Genomic DNA, 15,620 nt, shown 5'->3' with positions numbered 1-15,620 from the left:
CTTTTCTTCTATAATTTTATATAATCTTTTAATATAATTTTTTCTTTTCATAATTTTCATTGAAAAAATGATGGTTGGATTATTTTTCCTTCCCTCCTTTACATCGGAGGAAAGGCATACATGGGTCATGTCATCTTTGTCTTTTCAAAATGGAATTCTTTATTTCTCATCATTAGTTCATAGAAGGCTTTACCTCTCTGTCCAGGAAACTGGACATCGTGCAGACTTCTCCTGTGTGCCTGTTCAGGATGAACATGGGTGTACCTGCTGGCTCCTGAGAGATGATCTTATAGGCAATTTTAGAATTCAGATTATTGTCTTCATCTGCATCTGTAGCACTTAACTTTACTACCAGTGTGTCTAGAAATGAAGATGGAGGTGGAGAATGTTTGGGATTCTGTTAGAATCAATTCAGCAAAATCATGCAGAGGAAGAAAGAGTGGCCGGCCTTCTGAGTTCTCTGTGTTCTAGTTTTCCATGAGAACATATTATCTAACTTTCAGCTACACCATTGATTACAGAAATAACAGTGGTTGGCTTTTATAAAATCTTTACAGTTTTTAAAGTAGTTGCATTCCTTAAATGATTCAATGGTAAATTGTAGCAAATATAGTAATCTTTGATGTATGAAAAGAAGTTCAAAAGCCTTTATCATATAGCTGAAGAACCGATTTTATCAATTTGTTTTTGCCTCAGTCTTGTGAAATTATTTTAAAATGCTTAATTCAGAAAGATTATAGCTTAACTCAATTCAATTTTGCGATTATTTATTGAGCACCTATATTCTTTATTTTTGCTCACCCAGAAAGTGGAGAATTACTGTCGGTTGCCTTGGAAGATAATAATACTTTACCAAACAGTCAAAAATATCTAATTATTGAAAAGATTTGTCCACAGGAATATAAGAAGTTCTTAATTATTCATAGGGACAAAGACCAGGCATCCTAGGCCAATCCCCAAGGACGTCAGCCCACAGGATGGATTTTCCAGAATTGGCAGGTCCCTGATGTCTTTCTGCTTCCCAGCCGGGCTTCAAAGGGAAAAGTCCTAGCACAGAGATCCAGGGACCCCTTCAATAGGAGGAGCCAGGTTTCGTGGAAGTCGCAGTTTATGGGAGTATGCCCTTGCCCTGGGGTTACCTGTCTTCACAAGAGGGAGCATTAACAAGGCTGCTAATCAGCAATTGAATGGACATAGATGTGGACTTGGGTGTGGGTTTCAACTCCTTTTCCTTCAGCAAAGTTGTTCTAAACTGTGTTACCAAGAAAACAGTGGCTTTGGAGACTCTTTCTCTGTTTTGCCTCTCTTAGGCAAAACGCTCACGTTGCCTCGCTATGTCCTTCCATCCTGTTTTATAAAACATTTTGTTTTTCTTATTTTCAACATCACTTCCCTTTAGGGGACCTGAAGAAGGAGTTCTCTTAACACCCCCTTTCAACCTCTCCCTTTTGTTATCTCTTTCCTTCTGTCCCCCAGCATTTCTTGTCTCTTTTCTCTTTTCCTCTGTACTTGTGCATCCTTCTTTCTTTGACTCTCCCTTGGTACCTCTAGCATGCTTTCTTATCTGCCTTTCTTCTGAAATTTCTTTATTCTACTCTTTTCCCCCAGATTTTATTTAGAGGAATAAATGCAGACATAGATGTGAAAGGAAAAGGAATATTAGAGGACTGGGGGAAGAAAGAGGTAGAAGGCAAAAGGGAGAGAAGAGAATAAAGTTGCAATGTAGGAAAAGCTTAAGTGTAGAAAGGTAAGTGTTGAGAAGTGATAGAAATAGAGAGAAAGAGAACAGTATTAGAGTTGGAGGGAGAATTAAAGCAGGATGGAAGAAAGTGAAAAAAATGAGAGAATGGAATGTAACTTGCTGTGTAGACCGTGAAGACCATTGATTCCCTTCGGTGACTGATCTGATGGGTACAATTGCAGATGCACTCTCCGTCACTCTCTGTCTGGTGTGGTTCAACCCAGAATTTGAGGAAGAGACCAGAACTGAGCCCTTTTACCCGTTCATGCTTTCTTTCTCAGTTTACTCATTTGGCTTAAGGTAATCATGAGCCCAGTAACAATCTCTGAGGAAGGCACTAAGCCTTCTATACTGTTAAATCACATTATAAAGAATCTTCTACAAAGAGAAAGATATTTAGCATTTTAGACATGATTTTTTTCTGGGTCAGTTTTAAGTTAGAATTTGTGGGGTTTAGTCAAAATACAAGTTTGACTTTTTCTGATCTTTAAATTATCTGTATATCAATCTCCCAAAGCCTTTGACCAAGAGAAATAGATATGGTGTCATGCAGAAGAAAGATATCATTCTACTTACTTGCATCGCTGTTTTCTTCAATGCTGGCTGTGTACACGTTTTGTGTAAAGACTGGAGGGTTATCATTTATGTCCATAACTTTGACTCTAAGCTCAAGAGGCCTTTCTAAATCTTCACCCCGTGAATTCAGGGCCCGGCAATAGATCTGTGAAAAGTTGGGAAAAAGTTATTTTTCCACCAAAGGAAATTAACATGCTTGAAATATATCAGGAAATGTGGAAAGAAACAATTTTCTTAGTGAATTCAGACTGTATTATAGTTTAGTAATTTAAATATTATCAAGACATTTGATCACACATATATGAAACACACCAGAGAATCCTGAACTATAAACTTTTATTTTCATACCCTTTCCATCCCTTCAAGCAATTTATTTGGTTGCAGTCTACTGTGTTTTAACAAAAGTAAGCATTAGTCCTGCGTTGATATTTTTTAAAAAAGAGAAGAAAAATAATATGCATGTCAAAACACTCTGCTGTGACTTACCAAGAAGAGTGGCGTTATCTCTCTATCTACCACTGAGGTGATGTTAATTTCCCCAGTCCGAGGGTTGATGGTGAACACTCCGTAAGGCGGTCGATCAATTCCTGCCCCAGAGATTCGGTATGTAATCTTCTGGTTCACTTCACAGTCTGATCGAATCTGTGAGGAAAATGGCCAGGATTTTGGTCTAATTCAGAGCAGATCATGAACTGCAGAGTGTAGAGGAACGAGAAGGGAATGGGCTTTGCAGCCAAATGGGCTTTGGATTGTAACTGGCACGGTGACTTAAGCCTGTGTGACCTTGGAGAATTCACTTAACTTTGCCAAGCACCAACTTAAAATGGAATAATACCACCTATGTCCTAGGTTTGTTTTGGGGTTGTATGAGATAACATATATACACCCCACCCCATTGCCTGGCAGGTGGCACAAACATGCTTGATGCTAGATTTGTCATTATTAACAATACATTGTTCAATTCTCTGATTTTTCTTTGCATAGAAAAAGAGTTTGACAGAAGTAATCAACATCTTTACTATTTTATAAAAGATTGTGTCATGTTAGTATGTACCCTGCCTAGACTTTAGTTAGATATTTAATTAAAAAAAATAAAAATTAATTAAAAAAATTACAGATAAGTTCAGAAAACCAGAAGAGAAATGCAGTGTTTAGAAATATAAGCAATAATTTTATAAATCAAAACCAAATGTATCACTCATCTGATGAATAGATTTTATGGCAAATATTCTGCTATATAGATTTTGTTTTCATAGTTTTATATTTATTGCTCATAAATTTAAACAAAAGTAGTTTAAATTTTGAAATCTAACCTGTATACTAAAGATAAGATATCTTTAGTATCCACAATTAAATAAAGATGGCTAGAAATACAACTGGATGAGCTCCACTCTAATCCACAGATATTGTTTATATAGATGAAAATCCAGGAAATCCCCAAAATGCAAATATAAAGAAAAGAATATGCAATTCAAGGGGGATAACATAAAGTTATAACCATGAGCTGAATGGAGACAATAACAATTTAAAAGCTTTCCAAAAATTTGAAAACCTCTGAGAGAAAATAAATCTCTTTTCTTGAGCTGAGGTTCTATCTGTAATATCATTTCTGATGCTTACTGTATTTTTCATGTAGAGACTTAAGGAAGGAATTCTGATGGATTGGTACTGTTGACTTCACTAGCAGGGCAAGGCCAAGATGCCTGGAAAGAGCTAGTGAAGCGGTTGATGTGGATCCTATGCTTCATGGACCAATATATTACACTTTCTTCCCTTAACTCTTCTTCCGTATTGATAGCCAGTATTTGAAATATTTTTAAGCCTCTTCTAATTTCTGGGTGTAGGAATCTAGTGGGAACTTTTGACACTGTCCTTACTTTCTTGGAGAGAGTTAATCAATGTGATAAATCTTCGATTTTGGGAGGGATAGTCAGAAGACTATTAATATAGGCATAAATTTCCTGTAACATATGCTGATGATATATGATCATATTATATGATGATATGGAGAAGACAAACAGACAGACAAAGGCCAGTTGTGCTGGAGATCCAAGTCTGTCTTCTAGCATCCCTCAGGGATTTCCTGCTCTGTCAGCTCCTGGAGTGTGACGTTCAAAATGGTGCCTCAGCAACATAAGCAAATGACTACATATCACCCATCTTCCCAAAACAGTATGGAGTAGCGAAGACTGCAAATCCTCAACATGTTTGAGGGCTTTCCTACCCTGAAAAAGGATTTGTTACCAGCACAGGATCCTCCTGTTTATTTCATCACTTACTTTGGCAATCGGATTCCTCTTGGAGTTGTCCTCTCCTTCTCGACAGGCTGCAGCGAACTTGATCCACTCCCGCTTTTGTCTTCTGACAGTTTGCCATGTTGTAGTGCCATTTTCAATGTCTAATTCTTTCACCTTAAGCAAAAATAGTTAACATTTTGTACAGTGTTAAAGCAGTTTTACTTAGTAAAGACATTTATTCAAGGTGCTCCAGGTGAGAAGCAATGGCATTGAATTTCAGGAACAAAGAAGATTTTTACTAATTCACAACTCTAGGTAGACATGACTTGGTCATCCATACTGGTTGCTTCTTTTGGAAGCATCTCACTTCTTACTATATAACTCTAGTGAAACAAACTTCATCAGCTGTGTGTGGAGTTCATAATATGTTATACTGGATAATATGGTATAGTTCTTCTTCTTTCAATCTATCCTCACCAGGTAGAGGCCTTGTTCATCTCATCCTTCATTGAGCTCTGACTAGGCTTTCTGGTCCCCAGAGTTTCCAAGATTGCTGGTGTTCCATGTGAGTGCATCCCATACAAAAGGAATATTGTGCTAGTGAATGTGCTCACCTAAAAGAGGGTAGGGATTTTTGTCTTAGGTTGATAAGAACTCCACTCTGGCCAAGCATCCAAATACATTATTGCAGGATTAGAAGAATATTTTAACTGAATTGATGGTACTTGCCATAATCCCATGGATACTAGTCTGGCTCCTCAATGCTGTCCATCTGTATTTCTGCTTCCTATGTTTTTTTTTTTTTAAAGATGGGCACCTGAGCTAACATCTGTTGCCAATCTTCTTCTTTTTTTTTCCATCTTTTCCCCAAAGCCCCCCAGTACATAGTTGTATATTCTAGTTGTAGGTCCTTCTAGTTCTGCTATGTGGGATGCCACCTCAGCATGGCGTGATGAGTAGTGCTAGGTCTGCGCCCAGGATCCAAACTGGTGAAACTCTGGGCTGCTGAAGCAAAGCATGCATACTTAACCACTCGGCCACAGGGCTGGCCCCTGCTTGCTATGTTTTTTCCTTTGTAATCTTATGTTGCTATTGTTGGAGGATGTTTAAGACTTTTATACTATTAAACAGTTTAGAAATGTACTGCATCTGTAAATATATTTGTATACATGCATAAACATATGCATATGCATGTATATATTTGTAACTTCTAGTGTATTTATTGAGACCCAGTTGATTGTATGTTTGTTTAAACTAAGGCTTCATTTAACTACCACTTTGGGGGAAGGAGATGTTCCGTGTGAATGGAGTTTGTCCTTTCAAGAACCAAAACATTTACATTTTCCCCTCATTTTGATACAACTTCCTGAAGTGTCCCACATATTCCCTATTCTATCAACAGAGATTAGAAAAGTAATTTTATTATTTAAGCAATTTGAGATCATCATAATGAAAATTTAACTATCATAATGAAACAAAGCCTTGCCAGAGAAAACAGCAGGTTTCTTTCCTGAGTCACACTCTCAATGGTGCCAGATGCTCTGTTGTTCTTTTTAGTTGTGATTACATAGTTTTTTATTTTTGTATCTTTCCCTCATAGATTGACCATCAGTTGTCTTTCTTGCTGAAGTAACTGTCTAAAAATCCTCTTCCCATTCTCATGTGTTACTTTGTTTATTTTGCTTTGCTGTAGATTGGGGAAATGCATAAATAAGCTACCAGTATAGTTTGATAAGTAGAAGTTACTATGACACTGAGCTGTCACAAACCCTGCCTAAAGGCATGGATATGGGGTTTACCATTGCTGTTTCAGTTCGGCAGAGGTTTTTCCTCTTAACTTTTATCTGGATGATTATGGTCTCAAATATTCTGATTTTTGATATATGATGTACTACAAAATTCAGTTTTTCTTTTAATTTTAAATTGAGAAAATAGTTTTATGATACATTACCTCAACAATAAATTCACTGTTAACTTCCAGCACCACCTGTTATAGAAGACACAACGTTAGCATAAATAAGCAGAATTTAAAGGAATCAGTGTCGTAAAAACACTGGTAATGTTCTCTTATTAATTCATTTCTTAAATAGACATTTTGTTAGTAATATGGAATAAACATGATGATACAAAATGAATAATACAGGCTTTTTGGTCTCCAGGGGCTTTTACACTTTTAGGGAAGATAAACGCATAGGTCTACAGCAGGGCGGTTAGGGTGCGTGCTTTGACAGAGGCACCAGTGGGCGGAGGGGAGGAGCGGAGCAGACACCTCAAGTTATTAAAGTGAATTTTGGAGAGGCCTCATAGGAGAGTAGGGATTTCAAATGTTTCTGTAGGATGAAGCTACTTTGATAAGAGGAATTGATGGGCAAGAAAATTCAGCCGGAGTAAAATATGAAGACAGGTTTAAAGGCACTAAGTTTCAGAGGATGTTCCAGAAATGTGAATAATGTTATGAGCTGGAAGGTAGAGGAGGTAGTGAGGAGACACGGGAGACAAGGTTTGGAATGTCAGTTTGGAGGCAGACCATGAGGTGCTTTATGTACCAGACTAAGGAGTTTGGACTTTATTGGGTAGGGAACAGGAGTAGCAAAAACATTGTTTTAAAAACATGCCGTTGATATGAATGGATGATTACAGAGGAAAAACGCTTGAAGTTGAGACACTTAGGAATTAGTAGTTACTTTGGTAAGACATAGAACGTGAACATGGGTGCTGGAGTGGCAGTGGAAAGGAGAGAGAATGGAAACAGTACCAAAGAACGGAAATGGCTTATAGAATGTGAGGAACAGTCAGATGATTTGGGTGAAGTAAGCTTGGCTTTCTGAAAGAATGGAAGCACTATTACTAGAAACAGAAAATTCCATGAGAGACTATCACTGCAGGGAGATGATGGCTTAAGTTTGTTTTGTTTATTTTCAATGTGCTTCTAAAATTTGAGATAGATGTAAAAGCTGAAGAAGTGGAATTTATCCAAACAGGAGTGCTATGTAAAGTTGAAGGAAATGAGGATATTACATGAAACAATTTAAGAAGATAAATGAAGTAGGGAGGGAAGAAAATCTTCTGGGAAACGCTTATATTTGTGCAGGAAAAGGAAGAAGTCTAAAAGTGGAGGGCTCTGGGAGACCAAAAGAATAGTGAAGTCAAAGGTGGTGGCACAGATCAGATTCTGTTAGTGTGAGAACAGCAAGAAGTGGTGGTTGTTACGGTGGAGGGTTAGTAAAGAAGTTAAATTCAGAAAGGAGAAGAGATTAGATAAGGAAGCGGAGAAGAAGTAGCCAGAAAGGAGGCTGAATGAATGGAGTAGAGTGACAAGAAGTTAGACAAAGAGTGAATATTTAATGGTTTATGTGTCATAGCAAGGTCAAGGAGAATGGGAACTGAGGAGGCCGTGGGATCTTAAAGCAGGCAGTCGTTATCGACTTTGCCAGTGGCATAAGTCAAATTGCAGGAGTCAAGGAATGAGCTTATTGAGAAAGTAGAAGTGGCATTCCTAGATCACGTTTTCAAGTTAAGAGATAAAAGAAATGTGAGAGGTATGGTGCAGTTTGAAGAGTTAACTAGATCAAGACATATTTTTTAGGGTGGGAAACCATGACCCATATACAGTCTACAGAAAGAGGAGATGGGGTTTGTGGAGAAAGAGTGCTAGAAGGAGAAGGGAGAAAGGGAGGGGGAGAAGGAAGAAGAAATCAAGGCGTAGTTACAATTATAGTTAAGAGCCAATAGGAATGGCTGAATCGAAAGCGCAGGTAAAAGAGACCTGATAATGAGGAAGACTGTTTCTGCCTCGGAAACAGATGTCAGAATACATAAAGACAGAAAATACTTTTGAGGTGTAAATGGAGGAAAATTGTGTATTTACTTATTCCATAGTTGGCGGAGTTGGAGTGAGGGAGAATGGGGAGGGGATTGTGGAGACCGTCAAGAGGGAAGGTGACAGGGTACCAACTAAACGCCGTGACTAAGAGAGAGAGCCGTAGGCCCGCCTAGCATTCTCGAGTTAGGGAACACTTGAGCACAGAAAATTGGAAACTGAGCAAATAAACTATTCTTCCGTAGCTGATGAAGAGTTGGGGCACCAGTTGAGATTAGGAAGCAAGAATATGATGTGTGGCCCATCTCTTTTGTGCCTTCTCTAGGAGAACTTGGCAACCTGGGAGTGGGAGGAGAAGGAAGGTGAGGGCTGGCCAAGAGTTGGGGATTATTATCTAGTCAGTGCGGAAACTCGGGGAGGTGATAAGATACTATTGTGAACTTCAGGAGTCAGGGAGCAGAGTAAAACCAGGGAGCGCCAATGAGCTGAGACTAGACAGAGACTGTGACAAATGGAGTGGGTATAAGAGGGAATGGAAGGTGTAGATTGGGATTTGGAATGATAGCTGAATCCAGAAGCGGGAAAAATACAGATTAGAAATTTTGCAGTAGGGCATCCTCTTAATGCACTTTCTCCCTCATGTGTGATTTTATTAGACATTAGTAAAATATCTAGACCTGGGAAAGAAGTTCAGTATTTAATAGAAGATAGTTTTATTTTGTTGCATAGGATGCTTCATTTCATAATAAATATTGCATTTGGGGGCTTAGATACTCTTTTTTGTTAGAAACGTAGATCATTCTGGAAGGTAGAAGAAAAAGTAAAAATCACAGAGAATCCCACTACTAGGAGATTACCACTGTTAAATTTGGAGAAATTCTTTCAGACACTTTTTCCAAAAACACATACTCACACAAATTGTAATTTTTTTAACCATAAAGAAATTATATTATACACACCATTTGGTAATTTGCTTTTTGCACTCACTGGTTATCATGGTAAAGTTCCGTGTCAATTAACACATGTATAATGAGATATAATGATGCACACCTGAAATTTATATAATGATATAAACCAAATGTGATCTCAATAAAAAAAAGAATGACTTGTATTAAGGAAATACAAATTAAAATAAAAATGAGCTATCACTACACACCTATTAGAATTGCTACAAACAAAACTCTGACAACCCCAAGTGTGAACTCTCATGCACTGCTGGTGGGAACGTGAAATGGTACAGCCACATTGGAAAACTGTTTGGCACTTTCTTGTACAATTAAACATTACACCATACAACCCAGCTGTCCCACTCCTACATATTTACCCAAAAGAAATGAAAGTATATGTTCACACCAAAACATACTATATAATTCCGTTTCTATGATATTCTCGAAAAGGCAAAATTATAGGCCATAGATAAGTGGTTGCTAGGGTCTGGGAGTAGGGTTATGGGTTGACCGTAAAGGAACACAAAAGAACTTTACTGGGTGATGGAAATGTTCTGCATCTTCATTATGGTGATGATTACACAGCTGTGTGTGACAAAAATCATAGAACTGTATACTTAAAAGGGTGAATGTTATTGTATATAAATCACATCTCAATAAATCTGACTTCTAAGAGGAAAACCCCAGGTACAGACGTCAGACATTTTGAAGGTTGCCTTAATGTATCACTTTAATAGATGCCTTCCATTCAGATCATTGGGAGACTAGGCTAACAAAGAACTGATAGCTTCTGCAGTTTAAAGCTGCAGACTAAACTGTGACTTGTGGTTTTCTGGCACTGTCCTCCCGTGGGAGGTTAGCCGGAAGCACTGCCTCAGTGGATGCTGGCAGGTTGGTGAGCTCGGCACATGAGCCTATGGTTAAAAAGTTCTCTCTCCTTGTCTTCAGCTTCCTGTTTGTCTGTCTTTCTTTCTCTCTGCTCCACTTCTTTTCTTTGATGTGTTCTTCCATCTGTTCCTCTCCCCCTCCCTGACGTTGTCTTAGGCCTGACAGAGAATCACAATAGCCTCGTTATGCTGTTTACTCTCAGAGCTATAATCAACCCAACAACCTAATTTTAACTGGGCAGTAGTGAGAGTGAGTCCTAGCTCACCCTCTCACGATTCTCCTCCTAGTTCTGCTCATGATTCAATCAGAGATGTGGCAGGTGATTTTTCACTGTATCCTCACCCTGGTTTCTGTGTGCTTACAACAAGCCTGCAAGGTTAATATTGTATCTGTGCAGTCAGAACACCCAGCTCAAGAATGGACTAAATCACAATTCTGCTGATGTTTTTTGGTTAAATTAATTAAACAAGGAGACCATTAGACTGAGGTGGCTCTGATGCCATGGTGTATACTTAAGCAAACCAAAATCTAAGCCTGTAAATTTCTCAAGGTTATGAAATTGAAACCTAAGGACCGATCCCAAACAGCCAACTAGGCTTTAAGCTATTGCCAGTCAGCAATGTCCTTACTTTGTTTCCAGCTTTTCTCAATAAAAATTTTTCCCCATCTTCCATTGGTGGAGCATCTCTAACCACTTTTGGTTTGTCGATGTCTGATTCTAATAGATTTTCCCTCAAATAAATTCTTAAAATTTTCATATGCCTCAGTTTATGTTTTAACAATTCATTTACTCAACACCTAAAGTTTCTCTTAAATCACCTGATGTTATTTTACCAAATTGCTCTGGTTTTGCTTAAACTTTGCTATCATATAATTGTGGCCGTGGCTCTGGGAAAATATTGATGTTTGTGTTGACTACTCCTAATACTGTCTTGCAGAGGTATTCAAAAGATTTTGCTTTATGTAGTTCTAAAATATTTTTGAAAAAGTGATGTGCTTTAAAATTTTCTATAGTGACATCTAAAAAATTTCATTATAAGTTTAAATAGCTGCAATGGATGGAATTTAAGAATATTGTAAATGTTGATATTTTAAAATAAAGCTGCTACGTTACTTTTTAAATATAACCAACAGAATCTAAATGTTGTAGTTGTTTGATGCCAAGTTCTATCCATTAAAAAAGTGATGAATAAGTTCTTCTTTAATAGTTGGAAATTTTATTTCATTTCTGTTTCTCCTTGAACTCCTATATCTTATTTCCTTTTAGTGAGCCATATCCTCTATAGGTTCATCCTACTGGAATGTATTTTTTAAGCTTTAAATATATATATTTTTATAGATAGATATATATATTTTTTTTTGGTGAGGAAGATTGGCCCTGAGCTAATATCTGTTGCCAGTCTTCCTCTTTTTGCTTGAGGAAGATTGTCGCTGAGCTAACATCTGTGCCAATAGTTCTCTGTTTTGTATGTGGGACACCTCCACAGCCTGGCTTGATGAGCAGTGTATAGGTCCATGCCCAGGATCTGAACCCCAGGTTGCTGAAGTGGAGTGTGTGAACTTAACCACTACACCACTGGGCCAGCTCCAAAATATATTTTAATATATTCTTAAGGCTTTTGGTGAGTGGTCTGTCATACTTCTCTGCAACAAAAACATGTATACGAATAGAAATTTTATTTTATTAGAATTCTATAACTGCAAGGTTCTAAGTGTTAAAAATCAATTTCTTATAGATTGAATTAGCTTTACAATTCTTGTTAGCAGCACAATTGATTAAATAATGTGCAAATATGGAAATTCTGACATATTATTTATATGATATTAATATAATATTAATATAATTAAATATATAAAGTAAAATTTCATCAGAAGTTCATTGCAAAGAGTTGGATGAAGCTTTAAAAAATTAGTTCATGAATAAATATTACTTATTGCTAGAATTAAACAAGTTTTAGCATCAATTCTATTTTTTTTGGTTTTGTTTTTCAGTTGTAAGTACTGAGAAAACTTGTTCACATAAATAGCTGGATGATATTGGGGAATTTTCTTTTTAGGAGCAGAATCATTAAATTCTTTAAACTTACTTTGAATTATATCACCTCAATCTACAGGGTAATCTGTCATTAAAAATGCTTTTTAAAATGACCTATTAGCTGACAGCTCTCTCAGGTTCCCTTTTAATTTTGTTGAAAGTGAATAATTGAAAACCACATGACTTGCAAAATGATGTGTTACAAGCTTTAGAGTCGATTTTCTTTCTCAGTACTGACATTGATGCTTTGAATTATCCCTTCGCTTAGTGCCCCAGATTCTTTTACAGTCTTTGCAGTACAACATAGTAATGTTTGCCATGGGTGAGAGGGGTACCTTTTTTTTTAAAGCGGATTTGGGAGAGGAGAAGCAGCTTGGTACCTCGTGTTCAGGCGCATGCTCGGCAGATTGACTTAAATAAAGAATATTTATATATGGCAGCTGAGATTGAGTAAATGATTCTCTTAACACTATCTATGCACTTGTACCCTTTGAAGTGCTCATTTGTCTCAGGGCTATCTGTGCCCCAATTTGAAGACTATTGTTACAGTAGCAATTCAGTTTCTTAAATCGGTATATATTTCTAAGACAAATAATTTACATCCCAATATGGATACGTAGGCTTAAATTATAGTTTAGCTCCATAAAAAGCAGTGTGGCTTAGAGACAAATACTTTACACTTGGAGGCAGAAGAACTGAGTATGACTCTGTTTACCAGTTGTTTGCCCTTGGGTAAATCCTCTCACCTCTCTCTAATTCAGGTTCTGATCTAAATAGAACACAAAATGTGGAAGTGATGGGCACAGTAAATGCTCAGTACATTTATAAAGAAGGAATGGTGGAAAAATAGTTTTCTGGGCTTTAGAGGATATATTTATAGCACCACCTGACATGTAAAAGTGCAAGTCAATCATTTTTAAAGTCTTGAAATTAGCCACACCAATCATATTAGTCCTCGGTTTAAAGGGATAAAGGAAGTGTTTTGAGTTCATTTTACTCGCTCTTGTCCTCTCTACAGAACACAACTCAATTGAGGGATAGCAACAATCCCAGGTAGCCCTGAGAATCCTTGAGTATAAGCTCTTTTTCATTCTTTTGCTGTCGCTGACATTTTGTTTTAGGCTTGGGCAATTGGAATGCTAGATCTCAGGGTTCTTATCTAGCAGAACTTATATTGTGCCTGATGGAGGCCGCCATGTTACACCTTTGGTATTTCTACATCCTGCTCAGCTGGCTGTACTGATGAGGGTAACAGTAGCCAAGCCCTCTAACCACCAACCCCCGCCCTTTATGTGCAGGTCTGCCCGAAGGAACTCGGCAGGTTTTATTCTCAGGCCCTACGAAATCATGAGCCCTGTCAGGAGGCTCCTCATTTTCCAGGAATGGACCTATGAATGGCTGTTTTGGAAGAAACGTGAAATGACGTCATCTTCCTAAATCACACGTAGTAGCATAACTGCATGAACCTCAGTTAAACTGTGAGGAATAGTTACGGGTTCCCGGATAATTGCAGAAATTCCTTGCCTATAAAAGTCACTTTTTTAGAACCTATGTAGGTCATGCATCATCCTAGGATGTGGTTTGGCCTGAGAGCATGGCTAGAAGACATCACACAAAATGGACATGGCTGAACCAGTTACCATAGTGGTGGAGTACTGGAAAAGGGAATTAGAGGCTCTTGCAATTGAGGGAGCAAAAATAACCTGAAGCAATGTGTCTTATCCTGAGTGTATCACAGTCTCTGTGGCCTGGTTGATGAGAGAATTTCCTGTCTTCCTTTTTTCTTTGGACGTCCTTACAATAAATTGCATTACAGAAGTAACCTGAGTAGGACTTTTTCTGGCACTATAAAAGTGCCTAGGAAGCTAAAATGTATGTGTCTGTGCTAATCTCTGAGTATATGATGGAGACCAGAAAGGGCTCACATGTTAAAAGAGGGAGGAAAGCACATAAAGATATTGGAATGTTATAGGCATGGTAAAAGAAGCATGTACAGGATGCAGTGTTGGCCCAGTTGGGGGAAGGAAGGCAATTCTGGAACAGTAGGTAGAGTTTTGGACATATAGTATTGGTTCAAATTCCAATTGTACCACTTATGGTACATTTAGGAATCATTTATGCCCTGAAAGTTTCTTTATTTGTAAAATGAGGGTACTTCTATTTACCTTTCCAACTCCTTGGTTGTCTCAATTTTAAGTCCTCAAACTCACTTGGAAGCTCACCAACCACATTAAAGTTGCCAATTAGCGTAGAGATGAGAAATAGACTTGGTAAGAAAGATAAATTAGAAATTCATTCATTCATTCATTCATTCAAAAATTTTCATTGATAAAATATTATGTGACAGGCACCAGTCCTTTGTGTGCAAGACAAGTTCCAACCTGTTATGATGTGTATGTTCTAGGGAGAATAATAGGATGTAAGATATTCTGTAGCAATCTAACTTTTGGGAAATTGCTCAAGTTTTTCTGGGCCTAGCTTTCTATTTTAATAATTTCTCTTTGAGAGAATATGATGCTTTTATATAAAATATGTGGTACTAAGCCATTACATGTGCTTATTGCAATTTTAGAATCCATATTTTTCTTTTCCGTGCTGACTGTATTTATAGTAGTAGCTACGAAACTAGGCTATTTTTTGTCTCTATGACTTAGCTTTTTGAAGTCTGTTCTCGAAGTCATTTGCACACCTGGGACCAACTTAGTAATAAGCAGTTCTCTCCTGAATAACACTTGTAAAGATAGTTGAGTAAAGCCGTTGCCATCCTCATAGGGATAGGGTAGTGATGCCAAGTTCAAGCCTAATTATACCACTTTTGTTTATAATTGAAGGTATATCAAGTAGTGGCATTTTAGTTTGTAAGCCGTGTAATTTTCTGTGTAGAAAGGAAGGGCAAACATTTCTCATGCAGGTAGTCTCTGCAAGTTTCATTCCAGGCATTCCTTTCACAACCCCTGTCATCAGAGCTGCTCTCTGAGCGAAGAATTCCAGCTGTGATTTCACTTGGGAAAAGGAAGGAGAAGTCATTGCAGCTCAAACCACAGTTTCACTGCTGTCTGAGCAACGCCTCCCTGGATCCCTAAGGACTAGAAAGGAGCGCTAACACTAGGAACTCAGGATTGAGAAGTTCTCTGAAAAAGAGAAATATCTTTAAAAAAGGGAAAGCGTCACAGAGTCTCAGGAGCCATGAAATATTTTCAGTGTAGCACTTTTAACTTGTAGTTCTACGAGCAGATATTATTGAGAAGACTGTATTAACGTTATGGGTCATGCTATGGAAATCATACTAGGTACCTCTTGGGATATCAAAGTTTTTTTAAATACACTGTGGACTGTCCAGGAATTTGAAGACAAAAATATAAATTTTCCCGCTTGG

At 37.7% G+C, this 15,620-nt stretch overlaps 1 protein-coding gene and 1 long non-coding RNA gene across 3 annotated transcripts in view; one reads left to right on the top strand and one right to left on the bottom strand.

The window, feature by feature from the left end:
* LOC102149901 (uncharacterized) overlaps positions 1–15,620 on the top strand; it is a 154,893-nt gene that overhangs the window by 98,809 nt on the left and 40,464 nt on the right. The gene's annotated exons all lie outside the window — the stretch shown is intronic.
* The window catches only part of DSG4 (desmoglein 4), a 43,889-nt gene that overhangs the window by 24,781 nt on the left and 3,488 nt on the right, over positions 1–15,620 (bottom strand). Inside the window, exons 2-6 of the mRNA XM_014727753.3 lie at positions 6,506–6,541; positions 4,597–4,728; positions 2,804–2,959; positions 2,318–2,462; positions 194–360 (exon numbers count right to left, since the gene is read on the bottom strand). Of these exons, the coding sequence (XP_014583239.2) occupies positions 194–360; positions 2,318–2,462; positions 2,804–2,959; positions 4,597–4,728; positions 6,506–6,541 (636 nt within the window). The remainder of the gene's footprint in view (positions 1–193; positions 361–2,317; positions 2,463–2,803; positions 2,960–4,596; positions 4,729–6,505; positions 6,542–15,620) is intronic.

The sequence above is a fragment of the Equus caballus genome, chromosome 8, assembly GCF_041296265.1.
Source record: "Equus caballus isolate H_3958 breed thoroughbred chromosome 8, TB-T2T, whole genome shotgun sequence".
In the NCBI taxonomy this organism is placed as follows: Eukaryota; Metazoa; Chordata; class Mammalia; order Perissodactyla; family Equidae; genus Equus; species Equus caballus.
This window is presented reverse-complemented; position numbering and strand designations above follow the sequence as displayed.